Raw genomic sequence first — 16731 nt, forward strand, 5'->3', positions numbered from 1 at the left:
AGAAATAAGGTTCAGCCTCTCTGAGCCTTGGCTGCAGCACCCCCGGTGTGAGAGGCCAGGGTCTGGCACCCCTCCAAAGCGGGACTGGCACCCCTCCTGCCCCCCTCCTCTGCAGGCTCTGCCCCAGGGCAGGTGGGTCCTGCAGCTGCACATTGAGACAGACCCAGCTTCGCCCAACAGAGCCCCTCTGTGAGATCAAACACCTGCTAGGAGTTCTGCTCCTTCCCTGCTTCCAAAACAACAGAACTTTCCCCCTCTATTTAATTTCAGATTTCCTTTAATCTTAAAGCTTTCCAGGTTTTGGAAACAACGTGGTGTAAGAAAAACCTAAAAGCTGGACTTGTTCAAGATCAAAGTCCTTCAAAAAGCGAATCTACCTAAAATCTCTGATAACTTTGGAAAGGCTACATACTCTTCTAAAATTTTACAGTCACAGTCTGCTGGGAAAAAAAAAAGAAAAGTTTGCTCAGAGTTCAGCCTCACAGCATGCAATTCACCACGCCTAAACCACTAAGGCAGAGCTCCTCTCACACAGCTCAGATGTGACACCTTAACTGTGGCAAGAAGCTGGAGGTCTCATTTCTAGATCCCTGCAATAGAGCTGATCTGCCAGCACGCCTTGGATGATGTTGTGTAACAACAGAAACCTGTTTGGCCCAGGAAAGTCTGAAGAGATTTAACAAATTGTGAAAGGAAGGCAAGAAGGAAAACAAAAACAGAGGTAAAGAGAGGCTCAAAAGGAGTAGATGACACTCAAAATAATTTCTTTTCCTAAACAAACTTCCTTCCAGCTTATCTGGGAGTTGTATTTCTGTGCAGGGAAGTGAGTCAGATGTAAATTGTCATACCCAATGCTATATCCAAACTATGAACTGTCCCAAACATCCAGGTCAGCGCTCTCAACCTTTTCCAACCCACAGCCTCAATTCTTAACAGTAGCATGAGCTCATCTGCTTTCCCAACAGAAGCCTCTTCCCAAACTTCCAGCTCCTCTTAGCTACACGGTGTGGATCTCTGGCCAGTAACTTCAGAGAAATCAGACTTAAAAATGCTGCTCCACTCAGTGTGGGACCCATGCAGGGGTGTAAGTATTTGTGAGGAACACACTGCAATCACAATGCTTTGCACATTTATGTAATTCCCATCATGTAAATCCAGAATGCCCTTAATAAATGTCATTGCACATGTATTAAGGACATTTTAACGGCTTGAAAAATCTCAGATAATCCAGTTTATTCAAAAATTTTGCTGGCTAGCTGAAGGGAAAGTTGTCCCAAGAAAAAAACAGGAGCAGAGGCAGTAAATAACTGAGGAAAACTGCAACCCTGATGTCCACCAAAGTGCCAAATTACAAAGTGACTCGAATCTTCAAACTGGCAGTGCAACATTCAGGAATTTATTTTCCCCACTATCTAGCAATGTTGTGCTGTGGCAGGACTAAATCTTCGACAGACAATCACATACATGGTGCTGTCTGCTACATGCCAGCAGCTGCTCAAGTTTAGAGTTTGAGAAAGTCTGAGAGCCAGAATAATCCTATTTATTTCTGAGAGATCAAACAGGATTTGCAAAAGGGTAACATATCCACAGATTAGTGAAATGTTCTCAGTTTAAATGTGGTCACTTTGCAATCGTGTCCAGTAAATATTTTCATCTGTAGATTTAAAGGAAATTTTGACCATGAGAGACATGAGAAGTGGAAAATACATATTCCATATAAAGTAATAGATGTAATATATATATATATATATATATCCATATATATATATATATGTGTGTGTGTGTGTGAAAAAAAACTGGGAATGGTATTCATACACCACCAATCCCTCCTTATCTACCTCTCATGAATTTTGACTCACTCACACAGAAAGGTTCTTCTGCTGTGAGCAAAGGGAACACCCCAACAGCTCACAGAATCTCCTTAGCACAGAAAGAATCAACATTCTCTAGTGACTGGCTTTTCTAAACGAGGTTTTCTTTGGGAGAAGGAACTTCAGGACACTATCAAAGCAGCAGGTGTTTACAAAGATACCGTCCAAGCTGGTATCATCTACAATTAATTGATAATGCATCCAAAACGATGCCCAGATGCCAGTGCCCCACGGGCAGCAGAGCCATGGAGGGGAGCACTCTGCAGCCACAGACACCAGGAAATGGGGAAGCCGTGTCAGGGAAGCTCAGCTGGGACAGTAAGGGAAGGTTCTTCACCCAGAGGGTGGGTGGGCACTGGAACAGCTCCCCAGAGAAGTGTCCCAGCACCAAGCCTGACAGGGTTCCAAAGGTGTTTGAGTGCTCTTGGTCCCATGGTTTAGTTCAGCGAGCTGGACTCACCATTCCTTGTGGCCCCCTCCCAGCTGAGATCCCCTGGCATGCATGTGCCAACCCCTGCCTGCAGCTACAGCAAGTACCTGTTCTGAAGAGCTTCCCAGAGCCCACTGCCAACAAGGGTCTTAACAAGGGCTTTGGTGTGAAACTTGCACGTCTTTGCTCTTAATTCCTTGTGCCCTGACACTGCTGTGAAAAGAGCAGTACCAATCACTCAGCTCACAACAGAAAAGCCTTCACCCAAGGCAGCTGTGAACCCACTGCTTCCAAAAGAAACTGCAGCCCCCTTAGGGGATGGGAAAACACAGTGCAGGGGACTGAGCTGTTTGCAGCACCAACCCCCTGATGGGAGCTAAAGGGCAGGAAGGAACCCTTCTGAAGGAACTCGCTACAACACTTTTATTCTTAAACAAAAACCAGTCATTTGCAAGTGGAGATCCTGGGAAAACATTACCTAACCAGTCACAGCAGACACAAACCTAATTATCAACCAGACAAGCACCATAAATAACCTAAATAGATGCACAGATGTTACCTCTGTGATAAGAACAGGGGCGGTTAGGGCTGCAGAAAACACTGGAACTCATTCAGTCACTACAGGACAACACCTGATATCTTTGAATATTCATTCCCCTGCCCCACATTTTTTTCATCCCACTGGAATTAAGGATATTTAAAATTAGATACGGCTATTTTAATACCCATCAAAACACTTTTATTCACAGCAACATCCTATCCAGCATGTCTACAGTAAGGGCAGCCAGATCACATTAGCTGGCTGTCAAGATGAAAGTCAACATATTCCTTATATATTCTCACTATCTGTGACTGCAAGAGAAGGAAGTGCCCTTGGGTTTATTTGAAGATGTAATTCCATAATGGAATACTTTGGGTCAGTGGGTAGCAATGCCTTCAGGGTGCTGTGCTCAGCTGGGCTGCTCTTCCCTGCCCTGAAAGCTGCACAAACTCCCAGGACATCCCAGTGCCAGGGCTCGCTCCCTGTGACCCCACTGGGCTCTGACAGGCCCTATTCAAACCTGCCCTGTGGCAGCTCTGCTGCTGCTTCCTGCCTTGTTTGGCAAATTTCTGGAAAGGTTTCAGTGCAGACCTGGAATGAACACAGACAGAGCAGGCACAGCCTGTGACTGCATGCTGCACTGAGTGCTGAAATAAAGACCACTTTGTCCTGATAACTTTAGAGAACATCTAGTAATACATTCCTGTACTTTGCACTGGAGATACTTTTCTTCCCAAGAAAGCTTCATTTGCACATCCTACTCAGGAAGGAGAAAACTTATTTCCTCAGGGAATCTGCCCCCTCCTAGCTCAGTATTTGCTTTCCCAGCAGTGCCCACTCAGGCAGTGAGAGGGCAGGGCTGAGCTCTCCTGACACTGTGCAACACACCCGAATCTTTTACCAACCCACCACAGGTACTCACCAGGCACTAAAGCATGGGCTTTATGAACCCTCATTCCATCAACAGACAGACAGGGGGCTGGGAAAAGGGAGAGCAAAAACTGTCTTTGAGTTAAATAAAACCATATATTAGACCCACAACTGAAAAAATACTGGGGATAAGGCTAAGTTCATTCAAGTGACTTTAATTACAAGATGATTGTTAAACCAATTTAAGCTGAGAAAACACTTTCTAAAAGTCCACATTTAAATAAGACTTTAAAGGAGCCATTTACAAAAGACGACAGTGTAAAAAATTACTTCTTTTAATCTTTGTAATCCACAAAAAGCCTCATTTTTGGAAGCTAAAGTGGACCACTGACTTAGTAAAGGCTTAGTCAGCATCAAACTTACGAAAGTGATTAAAACATTTTCACTCTTAGGAGTGTAGTAAAAATAAAAATAGCCAACATTTCCATTAAACTGATATAAAAGTAAACACATTACCAGTGAAATGATGCTGTTTCCATATGCCAAATCTGTTATTTTAGAGGTATCTGGGAGGCTTTTAAGTGAAAGTACAGCATGTTACATCCATATAGAATGAGTCTCTACCTAAAGAGCTGGCTTCTTCCTGAGAAGGTAACCAGTGGAGAGCAGGTGACCTCATGTAAGGATCCAGTCTCCCAGCAGAGGTCTAAGCTAAGAGGATTACAGGGTCAAAATTCCAGCAGCTGGGGACTTTATCTGCACATTAAAGAGATGCAGAAACTATTTAAGTGTATTAAAAAAAGTTTCTCAGGCACTCAGATTTCCAGGATGAAATTTTTCACTTTTTCTTACTCGCAGTCTCCACTGCAGACAGCTGCTCAGCAGAATATATTCATTAACACATGCAGAGCTCTGTGCTCTGCAGCCAGAACGCTCCCCGGCCTTCCAGACAGAAGTGAAGGCAGAGCATTGTGGCAAACAACTATCCTAGTTAAGGATGACCAAAGCAAGATGTCCAGGTTGAAAGCTGTAACTCAAAGAGCCAGGGAATGCCACAAGCAAAGCGCTCACTGTGAGGCACTTTCTCCCTTCTGTTTTAGAAAACAAGCCAAATTCAGTTTGGCAGGAGAGAGATGGGGACCAATCCCTCTTCAATAACTACCAGCTACTTTATTTCAGCTTGTGTACCACAAATCCACATCATAAACTTTGCACAGCATCACTCAATGCTTTCAGTTATAGGGGAGCTCAGCTACTTCTGCTTTCTCAACTTCAAGTCACATTCAGGCTCTGTGGGACTGTGTGAGAAGTCAGCCAAAAGAGCAGCACAGGTAACATGTGAATGCTCTCTCATCAGTGAGAAAAACTGCACATGGTATCTCATGTCTGAAAGAGTGGAAAAGTTATTTCTTCTACTGATTTACCGCTGGTATTGTATTGTCAAATAAGGTGTTTAAAAAAGTGTAAACACAGCAACGGTTCTGTCCAGAACATTCTCCTCCAGTGACATCCCAGCTAAACAAGACCATTTATAAAACCTACCAGAAACAAGAGGAAAGGCACCATAAGTTACGTGAGATTCTGAGACACAATTGCCAAATTGCATTTTTTGTACTGTGATTCATTTCACCTTTTAAAGGAGATTTTCAAGCTCTGCTGGCAGAAATGTCAGTTTTGTTGAAATAAGTGCTTTTACTCTGACATTTACATCACTAGCACATGAGTATTATTATTGTTTTTATTATTATTATTGTTATTACTGCTCTGGCAAGATGCAGATATTTATTCTGGACTTCAATGCACGCAAAATAAATGTCTTAAGTGATCAGTTAACTGTGAAGTTCATGCAGTTAAAATTATTTACTCAAACATGGCAATAAATATTTTTAGTCAGCAAATTATACCAGCATAGTAATGTACTGTCCAGTAAGGAATATCCAGGGGAGAAACAGTTGTACTGCACCACTGTATGTTCTTAGCAAGCTCTATCACCATACCCTTGTCAGGCAAACTTATTTAAGCATTCCACAGAGATTAGCAAGGCTTCTCCCAATGAACTCACTAAGCTAATGACCAATTCACTTGGTAACTGGCTACTACAGTTCTCAAAACTGAAATGCAGTGTGCAAAATTAAAATCAGCACTGTGATGATCCCTGGTGCAACATTTGCTGCAATGAGACAAAACTCTTAAGAGTCAAAGGAAGTCAAAAAAACTTTATTCACAGCAGAAACGCAGACTTAGGAATTTTCCTTTATCAAAATATGCCCCTTATGGTTACTTACATCTGTGCTCTAACAGAACTGTACAATATATATAAACATATATATAGAAAAAATAACAACAAAAAAAGTCAACTGCTGCGCTTCCTTAATATTAATCATCATCTTCTTCCTCTTCATCACTGATCACGTATTTCTTAGGCTTCTTACTTGCTTTGTCATCATCATCTGCTTTTCTTTTTCCAGAAGGTTCACCTTCCTAAAGGCAAAAAAGGACAAAAGTAAACCACTGTATTTCCAGCTAAAGAAGAAAAAGCACAGAACAACAACAAAAATACCTTTAAGTCATTCTTGTAAGAAAAGCAGAATTACTAGTTCCAGTTTTCCATTCTGTGCTACTGTGAAGCAGGGCTGGTTCTGTGCCAGTCCTCACCCTCAGCACTGAGTGGCTGCTCCCAGGGTCAGACCAGGAGGGTCCAGGAAGCTGCAGCTCCACCCCTTGCTGGCCCTGCTCTGCCTGAGCATGGCATGCACAGAGTCTCTCTGCATTATCTGCATTTACAGCATGTGAGGAGCACTCTCAGCGGGTTTCACGAGCTGGAGAACTTGCACTGAGCTCTCCAGCACACTGACACATTCCCTTCAGGCAGCCTCTGCAGCTTTGCTAAGTTTTCAGACTATTTATACCTGAATGGCCTGAATCAGAGCTACTGAAGCAAAGAAGGAATTCAGGAAATGGGCAGGTATTTTGCTCATCAGAAAGACAAAACTAAACTAACTGCTCTCTGGCATAAAGAAAAAAAATTAGGAAGACTCACTGGCACTCAGACCAGTTAACAGTCCAAGAAATGTAACAGTTTATAGTTTATGAGGCTTCAAAGAGCTGGTCAAATGAACTCAAATCACTGAGTTAATTACCTGCTTACAAGCAATACCATAAAGACTTTTATAGGGTTGATCTACAGTTTTTAGGTCATGGAGTCAACAGGTTGATTTTTGCTCCAGGTACATTTCCTCTAGTTCAGTTTGAATCATCCTTCCAAACAACATTTTAAATTACGAGTTGTTCATGCAAAACTCATCAATAGCGACAGGAGGAACAAGTGGTAATGCAACTATTGTTGAAAAAGAAGTGTATCTTTAAAAATACTCTCAGGCCTAAGTAACCTCATCCCTTTTCCCATCTGTTGGTTCTGGAAGTATGGGTTTGGCTTTTTATTTATTTTTTTTAAAAGCAACTTGCTTTGATTTTAAGGAGGAAGGATTGAGTTCTATAACTTTAGTGTTTCAGAACTCCAAGGAATAATTATTTATCCAAAAGTGTCTGATTCTATATTAAGGTGTTAAGTACGTACCGGGAGAATCGCAGTTACGAAGGAATTTTAAGCATGGAAAACAGAAATTAACAGGGGTGGGAATCTCAATGATAGCTTCTTCCTCAGAACAAACATTCTCTTGTAATCTAGCTGGGCTATTGTTCAGTGAGTCATCTTCCTGTTCAGCAGAATATCCCCATTAACTGCAGCAACAGTGAAACTACTTGCTGTCTGGTGATAAAGTATATTATTAATAACAGACTGACATTTGCAGTAACGGTAACAAATTGTTATCAGCACAAAGATTTGTGCTGCACTGCTGACTGACAGCAGGTAAAAGCAAGTGAGTGTACAAGGAAGCCAGAGTTCCACACGTGTGGGTATGCACTGAACACCACACTCCCCCTGCGGGGACTGAACACAGGAACTCGAGCACCACTGGGGCTTTCTGTGACACTGCAGCACCACTCCAAGGCCCCAGAGGAGCATTACCTTCCAGTCACTCTTTAAAATGGAGGCTGGGCTCCTCAAGCAGCAGAGAAATGCTGCTGATTAGACCTTTTCTTCTGAGAGAATGGAACTGACGAGTCCTCACATTGCTCTGTCATGAACTAACATATCGAGTAAGAGTCTTAAAAATAAACAATTCAATTTCTACTAACAAATGCTCACAGGGCTTACGAAATTGCAGTTTTGTCTACATGGCTCACTATGGCTGTTATATTCTCTGATATATTAAATTTTTCTGATATATAATAAAAAGCCAGGAATCTATGTCTTTAGAAGACAAAACTAATTTTTACTTATTCCACTTCACATTACAATGCCTGTTAGTTCAAATAACTCAGCTGACCCTGTAAGAGCACCAAGAACCTGCATTCAGCACACAGAAAACACCCAAGGGACTGGGGAGTGAGGCCTCCCAGGGATGTTACAGGAAACACACTACAGAAATGAAAATGAGAGCAGCTTACTCCCTTGTATAACACTGCAGTGCTGTATCAGCAGTGACAGACTTGAACTGAACCTCAAATTCAATGTTCACAAAGACTCATTTAATAAGACCCAGCGGTAATAAATTACAAACCAATATAACACCATTTTAGATCAGGAAACAGCACTACTGCTGTAGCTAACAGTTAATTTGATCAGGGCCCAGTGTTTCAGATGATGCTGGGGTGATGGAAAATGTATGGCTAGCAATGGAAAACAAGTCTTTTTAACTCAGTGTTTTAACTCTTCTACTTAAAAAGAGCAGAAATACTATGTGAAAATGCTTCTGCTATTTCCATAATAAACAGGAGAGGACCACATAACTTAGGTAACACTGCACTAGGATTCCAATATTAAGTCTTCTTCCTCCTTGCATAATTTTGGTAAATTCATTTTACATAACTCTGCATAAATTTTTCCATCTTTAAATCAGCAATAACAATAGTGTCCTCCTTTGGGAATTACTCAGGTCTGCGAACTAATGCAGTGCATAAGAAATTGGTGATTAATTACCACGGAAAGCATGCCAAGTCAAATAACACATTCATCATGGCATAAATGAAACCACAGAAGTCCCAAGTTTAAACACTAGATTTAGTGAAGGAAATGTTCCTCATTAAAAATGAGCAGCTTAAGAACAAAGTCCTTCTCTTACCTCATCACTATTAAGTTTCTTTGCCTTGAGTAGTCTTTGTGTTTTATCTTCATCTGAGCCTTCGTCACTGTCAGAAGAGTAGATTCTAGCCCGTTCCTCTGCACATTCCGGAAAAATATAAAAAGCCAAATATGTTTATCTGAAACTGGTGAGGAAGAGAGAATATTTAAAATGTGTTCTATTTAGTGCCACAAAATGTTTGCAGAACCTAAGTCCAGAGTAAACAAAATAAACCTACATGAACTGAATTAACGTCTCTCCACGTATCAAATGAACTGGCAAAATCCTATCTTACCATGGCTCTCCTGAGCAATTACCCTGTCTGAATCACACAGGCCTTAATGACATGCTGTTAAGGTTTATGATTACCTCTGATGCCACCTTTGTATCTGTTTTTGATAGCTGCCAGGCTGATGGCATCATCCCCCTCGTCCTCCTCATCGTAGCGGTCGGGCTCCAGGTAACTGGCGCTCAGCCCGCGCTGGTGCTGCTTCTCCCGCATCCGCCGCTGCTGCGACTCCCGCCGGATGGACGCCCTCAGCCTCTCCTCTTCTTTCTGCCAAACAGACAAGCAGTGTACTGAGGGATAAAAAAACCCCAAACCACCTCAAGAGCACTACTACTGTAGCTTTTTACACAGCAGTGTAAAGGCTGCAAATATTCTCCTTGTTTTGTCATCTGCCAGGTTAAGCAAGCCACACCCATGGCTTGGGACTCTTGCTTAAAACTCCAAAACATTAGTTTTTCATAAATCATAGAATATTAAAAAATGTCCGGCACAGTTGTGATAATTAAGATTAAACCAGCAGACTGGATAGTTCCATGCCACAATACCTTGATCATTTCTGTGCGCTGAGACTCTGGATCACGGCCTGCCATTGGCAAAATACGAATTTTCTGGGTCTTTGAACATCTGTCTGCCAGAGACAGAGTCATCTTTCTGTGAGTGGCACTGTCTGTAGAGTGTGGCCTGGTAAAAAATTGCTAGGGGTTAAAAACTTCTTTATGGAACACATCCATTTTCAAAAGCCAATGGTAGGGCCAGCATACTTGAAAATTCAGAGATTCATCTGCACAAAAGTAAAAGCATCAACCCTTTTTATAAAAGTATTTATATGTACTGTGACAGCTACTGGAGACAGCAAGTCTTCTCTCAGCAAAATCAGCAGTCTAGCCATTAACAGTTGGACTCAAAGATCTCTAAGGCCTTTTTTACCCTTAATGAGACTAGAATCCTACAATCTTTGGCCCTTATCAACATCCTCCCTATCAACATCAACCTTAAACATACATCCTCCTCACAGTTCACACCAATATCTCAAGAAGCAGTTGCCAGCTTGATAGCAACTGTACCTCAGACAGAAGATTAATTTCAGGGAACAGTAATCTTTTTTCTGACTCAAATAAGGATTGCATGTAAAAATGCAAATTAAAGCATGTATACAAAAAACCTATATGTAGCCTACACAATGCAGGAAATGGCACATTAACATTCCCAGCTTGGACACCTAATGTAGGACAAGTCTTACTGAAAAACTGAGTTTGGAAAATAGCACATTCTTACTAACCAGTGAAGCTCTGAAGCTTTACAAACTGGTATAGCTAATCTTTATATACCAGTTACAACACTTCATTGCAAAAACAGTATCAACATTTGATATAGAACAGCAGTTTACCTGAAGGTTAACTTGGTCTTGAACACAGCCTGTCCTTGCAGGCCTGTCCCTTGTCTGATGAACAAGTGATTGTGATCTCCTTGTAGCGGCGCCTTGTACACGTCAAAGACCTCATTGCCCAAGTGGAGGGACATGCTTAAAAGAGATTCCCACATCAGTTACTTGATAAAACCACTGCAGTCTATTTTTTTGCCTCATTTCTAAATGAAAAAAGCCTTTATGTTTCCTTTTTATATCTAGCCAATAATTATATTTCAATCTAAACTAAGCAGAGCATCAACCTTTCAAAGCACGGAGACTAAAATAATTTGTAGTGTGCAGAACTGATGTCAAAGTTTGCTGACCTTCCAATTTTGCATGTCACTGCAAGAACAACTGCATTACTTCAGTAACAAAGAGTGCAAACTAACCTTCCATCTGACCATTTAACTATCCGTGCATTGCTTTCTCTGATCTCATTCCCTTCCTCATCTCGTCGCATCCGCCATCGTATTGTGTTTTCTACCTGTAGGGGAAAAAAACAAAACAGTTTTTCTAGCTCATAAGGAATACTGTGTTAAAATACTCTATACAGGTCAAGAATTGCAGTTAGAAAGCCTTGATAATTTGTGTCATAATGCAAAGCAATAAAGGTGAAAAGTATTGCTTTTATAGGTGAAATGCAGCTGTCAAGCTTTTTAAAAATCTATGACTAAAATAGATCAACTTTCCTCAGTGTCCACACTTTAATAATATGAAAACTCAAAACACCATTCTAAAAGATGTGAAATAGACTTGGAAGGAAAGTGCCTAGGTGAGTGTAAAAGACAAAAGAAAAATTAATACTGTACCTTGAGTTTTAACCTAGTTCTACCTTCTTCATCAAGCATCTCCTCATCTTCAAATTCATCTTCATAATACTGGGGATCAAAAGGCCTGCAACAAATTTTACAACACATTCTTTATTCTTCTAAGAAAATTAGTGCAGATTATTGCAGAGTTGTGCAAGTTAAGAGGTGCTTGAGAGTTTTAGATTATTCCCTGCCCACAACAGCAGGCACTGCAGTGTGGGACAGCCCTTTCTGCAGCCAGGAAATTCACTGCACTAATTCCCAGCCAGGGGACCCAACCCAAGTGTTCTCTCTACCATCAGCTACAGGATAACATTCACACTCTGAATGTTCCAGCTGGACCAAACAAGTCTGCCTCAGAAAATTCTGTTTTCTTATGTCAGCATGATGAGGAGGGGGGGAACCCTTTCCCTAACCTCTTTCCTAACAGCTCCTAGGCAGCTCAAGGGAAAAGTGATGGACTCTGCTACTGCAAATTTTGTTTTCAGTCCTGTCTGACCTCCAGAGATCACCAGGAGTTCTCTCACTGGTAGCAGCCACTACCCGGATTTGGAACAGTTCTCCCCTGAAAGAGCCCCAGCCCAGGAGAGTGACTGAGCAGAGGTGTGACCCCAACAAGGCTGCCCTGCCAGCTAAAACTGCAGCTTGGGAACAAAGCAGGAAAGCTGCTCAGCAGGACACTCAGACTCAACAGCCTCGTGCTGCAAGTGCTGAAGGAGGCCTTTAGGGCCAAACCTAACATCACAAACAACTCTTATTTAATAATTTATTTTGCTGCTCCCTAGGCATTCCAGTAAATGTCTTCAGTTTGGGTTAGATGAATAGGAAAACAGGTAACCAGCCTCTTCATAAATAGTAGATTTAACATACACAAATAAAAAAGGCTTTGTTCTGAAATTCAAAATTATGTTTTTAATCACTGGGAAGTGCATAAGTGTCAGTGCATTCACCTTTCACATCTCTGAGAACCTAAACTTATGCTTACAATTCAACTGATAGCATGTGCTTTCAATTAAATCACATTTCTGTCTGGTTTTTACAGACAGTAAGTTATTCAATCTAGCTGAAATCCACATTCATAATAAAATTACCTGATTAGAAAACAACCATTCCTATTCACAACCAAAAATATGCATCTTAATGTCAACAACTTTAAATAGGGTAAACACATACTACACAAAATTAATATAGGGAAACACTAAAAGACTTTATCAGTCCTGTATTTAATGTACAATTACCTGGGCTCCACACTGAGGAAGTTGGGCAGCTTCACAAAATACAAATCATTACCCAAGTCTGTGTTTACTTTTGGTATTTCTACCTCTATTCTGGTCTCTGGAATAGGCTCTTCTTCCTGCTGTTCTTGACTCAGTCCATTCTCATCCTAGTGGAAAAAAAAGAACAGGAGCATAAGTGAAAAAACCTATCTGGCTACTGCTGCTCCAATAATTACATTTTGCTTAAAGAAAAGTCATTCATAGGCACAGAGAGATCAGGAAGATGTGGAGAAAATAATTCAGGCAATTTAAATGAAAGGAATTTAACTCATTGAATGAAGAATTCAACACATTGTCATGTGGCACTTTAAGTGACTTCAAGCACCAGTGCAAACTCAAGAGACCAAAAGACAATAAACAACAGCAAAGGAGCCAACAGAGTTTTCAGCTGAGCATTGGAGACTGGGGGACCCTTTCTACAGGATTAAAGAAGGTATTTTTATCTATTATCAATAAAAGTTGAAAAATTATCATAAAACTAAAAATATTTCTCAAATAGTTGCAATAAGGTATCAAAGACAGCTATGGCTTTGTATTTTAGTTGGTAGCTATCAAACTATTCTTTATATTTTTTTAAAGTTCAAAAAGTGGAACAGGGATGGGAGAAGGCAGATGAATCTGATATTGTTATGTATACAATTTTAATAATTCTTTCAGCTAGGACAAAATCATCTGTAATGCTACTTTAATGTCACTACTCTTTTTTTTCACTAGAATATTATCCAACTCAATTGGTCTTCTGCATTTCAGAGTGCAATGGCATGTTAATTATCTCAAAAGTCAAGTCCACTCACAATGGGCTGTCCTGGGGTTGGTGGCTTGTCTTCTCCATCACTCCCTGAGGAAATGTCATCGGCGCCTCCAAACAGATCCATGACATCTGCATGCTCTTTAGCAGAAAAATTACAATTTTAAACCACACATATATATGCACACACAGCCCTAAAGCAAGATTTATTCATCAAATAAGGAAACCAAGTTGAAAAATGACAACAGAAGAGTATAAGATAATCCTTATTCAAGTAACTGAACAGAAGTAAAGAAATTTCATTATGCATTTTGGAGGTTTTACTTCTCAGAATATAAGCACCTCTTCCTCAGCCAGCTAAACCAACACAAAATACAGTACAGGTTCCCTGGCCTGCTCTGATTAAAGGAACCATTTTTCAGTATCTTTCAGTAAAAATGCATGAAAGAATATTTGCAGAAGAGAAAACTTGACAGAGCTGTCTGGAGAGGACCAGCATGTGCATCCCACACAGAATTCCTGATGTCTGTTTGGTTATTTCCATGGCACCGTACAGCAAATGCTACCAATTCTATCAAGCCCTGTAGCTGATGAATGGCAGGCTCAAGAGGAGGATTAAAGAACCCAAAACCCCACAAACCCCCTCAACATTTACCTTTCTGCCCTTCTGTGTCACTCTCCGCTTCTGAATCTGATGTAATCGGTTTCTTCCGCTTCATTCGCAGAACTTCATCCTCGCTATCGCTGCCCCTTGCAGACTCTATCAAGGAGCATAATTATTCTCAGCAAATTAGAAATTTTGGTCCACAAATTTAAAAATTCCTATTAATAAGCTCTGAAAGTACTGCATCAAAAAAATTGCAAAGATGACTATAGTTAAAAACTATGAAATCAATGCCTTTACATTGAAGTTTCAATCTTTTCAGGCCAATGTGAATAAAACAACAAAGAGAGACCAAACCAGCAGCAAATCATTATTTCTGTATTCATTCCTACCAGATTTGTGCTCTTGCTCCTCCTCATCAGAGTGCTGGGCCCTTTCCTCATCATCAGAGTTCTGAATCTTCTCCTCCTCAGACCGCTGGGCCCTTTCATCATCATCTGAGTTCTGCATCTTCTCCTCATCCGAGGCCTGTGGCCTTTCCTCATCATCAGAGTTCTGCATTTTCTCCTCATCTGAGTTCTGGAGTCTTTCCTCATCATCAGACACCTGTGGCCTTTCATCTTCATCCGAGTTCTGCACCTTCTCTTCATCGTCAGAGTTCTGCTGTCTCTCCTCATCATCAGAGTTCTGCTGTCTCTCCTCATCATCAGACTGGTCACTTTTGTCCTCCTTGCCCCACTTCTCATCCTCCGAGTGCGCTTTCTCAGAACCCTCTCCCTCAGAACGATGGCTGCCTTCCTCCGAGCCGTGCTCACGCTCATCCTCATCATCATCGTGGGCAGCCTCGGAGGCGCTGTGCTGCTCCCCGTCCGACTGCTCGTTGTCCTCGTGCTCCGAGTGCCCCGAGCCCTCCGAGCGGTTGTAGGATCTCTCGGAGTGGTTGTCGCTCCCCGAGTGATGGGATGCCCCTTCATCCTCGCTGTCATCTCCAAATAACTCCTTGTTGCTGGGTTTTACGGCCTCCCTGTCGTCATCCTGGTCGCTGTTGCTGCCAGAAGCATTGCTCCCAGAGCCAGCGTTCTCCTGGTCGGAATCGGAATCAGAGCCAGAATCGGAATCTGCAAAACAAACATCACCCTTTCAAGAGTCAGGATGCTGTGAGAGATGGTCACAAGTTTCCTTCATTTGCCTCATGACCGCTGCAAGGACCCTGCAGACCCTGACAGGAGCTGTGGCGTGGCCGAGGTGGATGTGGACACTTGCCAAGCGACTGCGAGCAGGGGCACTCACTGTGCTTCTACAGAGCCCTGCATGTGAGCAGGTTGTGACAAGCGGTGGCTTGTACCTGTACCTGTATGCCCGCACCTGGTTCACAGATCAATGGGCTCTACACAATGGCCCCTCAATCCTCCCCACCTTCTGGCCAGATACCTCTCACTTTGGTTAAAGACTGTATTAACGGTGACTTTTTGGAAAGACTTTGGTGCACCCCACGGACGATGGCGAATCCATGTGGCTGGACCGTCGAGGATCTTGTCTCGACAGTAGGAGCTATATTCCCCTTTCCCTCTTTTTATCTCTATTCTTTATTTCCTTTTCTGTCCTCTCTATCGCATTTTCTGTTGGTACCAAAACAAAGGTTGTGATTAAACTGATGGTCCCCTGCCGTTTGCCTTTTTGCACTTTTGGCATCCCTTAATGAACCATCACGACACCCTGCACAAGCAGATTGTGACAGATGTCCCTCTGAGCACGCACGTGAGATGATGTGCATTGCTTTAACAAAAGCCCCGAAAACACAACCCAACCCCCAGAGAGAACCTACAGAGAACTGTCAGCAAGATCAACAAAGTCAGTGAGAATAGTAAAATAAAATGGCTGCTAATAAAAGGACAGCCAAAGAAAGGCACAATGAAAATGATCGAGGTCCAAAGTGTCAAAGCACAAGCTGTGATCTAAGATTCTAAAACTGTAGAATGAATAAAGAATTACACAAATGAAGTAAATAATTGAAATAGTGAGGGCTTAAATAATTAACTATATGGATGCGATTTATCAGATCCTAAATATCAAAAATTGTCAATATCTACTTAATCCAAATCGTCTACCCAGGGAAGCTTATGACAATGGAGCTACTCCTCAGTGCCGAGGCTGGTAAATGGAGTTTCCAACAGGAAAATAAAAAACCACCTGCCTTAAAAAGTAATTTACGGGAACGCATGCAAGAATTTTTAAAACGTCAGGTTCCTAAACCAGATGTTCTACTGTTTCCAGGATTGGGCTGCAGCCGCATAACCCTCCCTGTTTCCTGCAGGTGCCGGACCCCGGCCGCGGCCCCGCACCGCTCGCCCCACTCCCTCCCTGCCGCCCGCGCTCGGGAGCCGCGGCTGAGGCGAGGCGGGACAGGCGGCGCAGCCCGCGGGTGCGGGCGGAGGGAGGGAGAGCGAGAGAGAAAGAGAGAGAGCCGAGAACCGCCACACCTTTGTGCTCGGGCTCCGAGTCCGCGTCGCTGCCGAACAGATCCGCCATGTCGGCCATGGCGGCAGTGACGTCACACGGCGCGCCGCTCGCGCGGGCCGCCCGCAGCCCGGCGGGGGCGGCTCCCAAAGGGGCCCCTCCCCTTAAAGGGGCACCTCCCCTTAAAGGGGCCGCGCCCGCCGCCGTCAGGGGACGTGGCCGGACGGGCGGCGGCACCACG

At 42.6% G+C, this 16731-nt stretch overlaps 1 protein-coding gene across 3 annotated transcripts; it reads right to left on the reverse strand.

Moving 5' to 3' along the window:
* Positions 1 to 5908: 5908 nt before the first annotated feature.
* On the reverse strand, positions 5909 to 16672 carry LEO1 (LEO1 homolog, Paf1/RNA polymerase II complex component). 3 transcript variants are annotated; one of them, XR_003962106.4, is made up of 13 exons: positions 16514 to 16672; positions 14426 to 15151; positions 14085 to 14189; positions 13476 to 13570; positions 12643 to 12788; positions 11405 to 11489; positions 10985 to 11079; positions 10575 to 10709; positions 9733 to 9868; positions 9268 to 9454; positions 8899 to 8996; positions 7290 to 7481; positions 5909 to 6193 (listed from the first exon to the last, which is right to left on the reverse strand). XR_003962106.4 is itself a non-coding variant. In XM_072933721.1 (12 exons), exons 1-12 carry the CDS (start codon positions 16569 to 16571, stop codon positions 6121 to 6123), a joined length of 1935 nt encoding a protein of 644 aa, XP_072789822.1. In that variant the 5' UTR covers positions 16572 to 16672; the 3' UTR covers positions 5909 to 6120. The 3 variants fall into 3 exon arrangements, 2 of the variants coding, with proteins under 2 accessions (XP_072789822.1, XP_030137130.3); XM_072933721.1 differs by lacking the exon at positions 7290 to 7481 and having other exon boundaries at positions 5909 to 6189; XM_030281270.4 differs by lacking the exon at positions 7290 to 7481.
* Between the last annotated feature and the right edge of the window lie 59 nt (positions 16673 to 16731).

The sequence above is a fragment of the Taeniopygia guttata genome, chromosome 10 (assembly GCF_048771995.1).
Source record: "Taeniopygia guttata chromosome 10, bTaeGut7.mat, whole genome shotgun sequence".
In the NCBI taxonomy this organism is placed as follows: Eukaryota; Metazoa; Chordata; class Aves; order Passeriformes; family Estrildidae; genus Taeniopygia; species Taeniopygia guttata.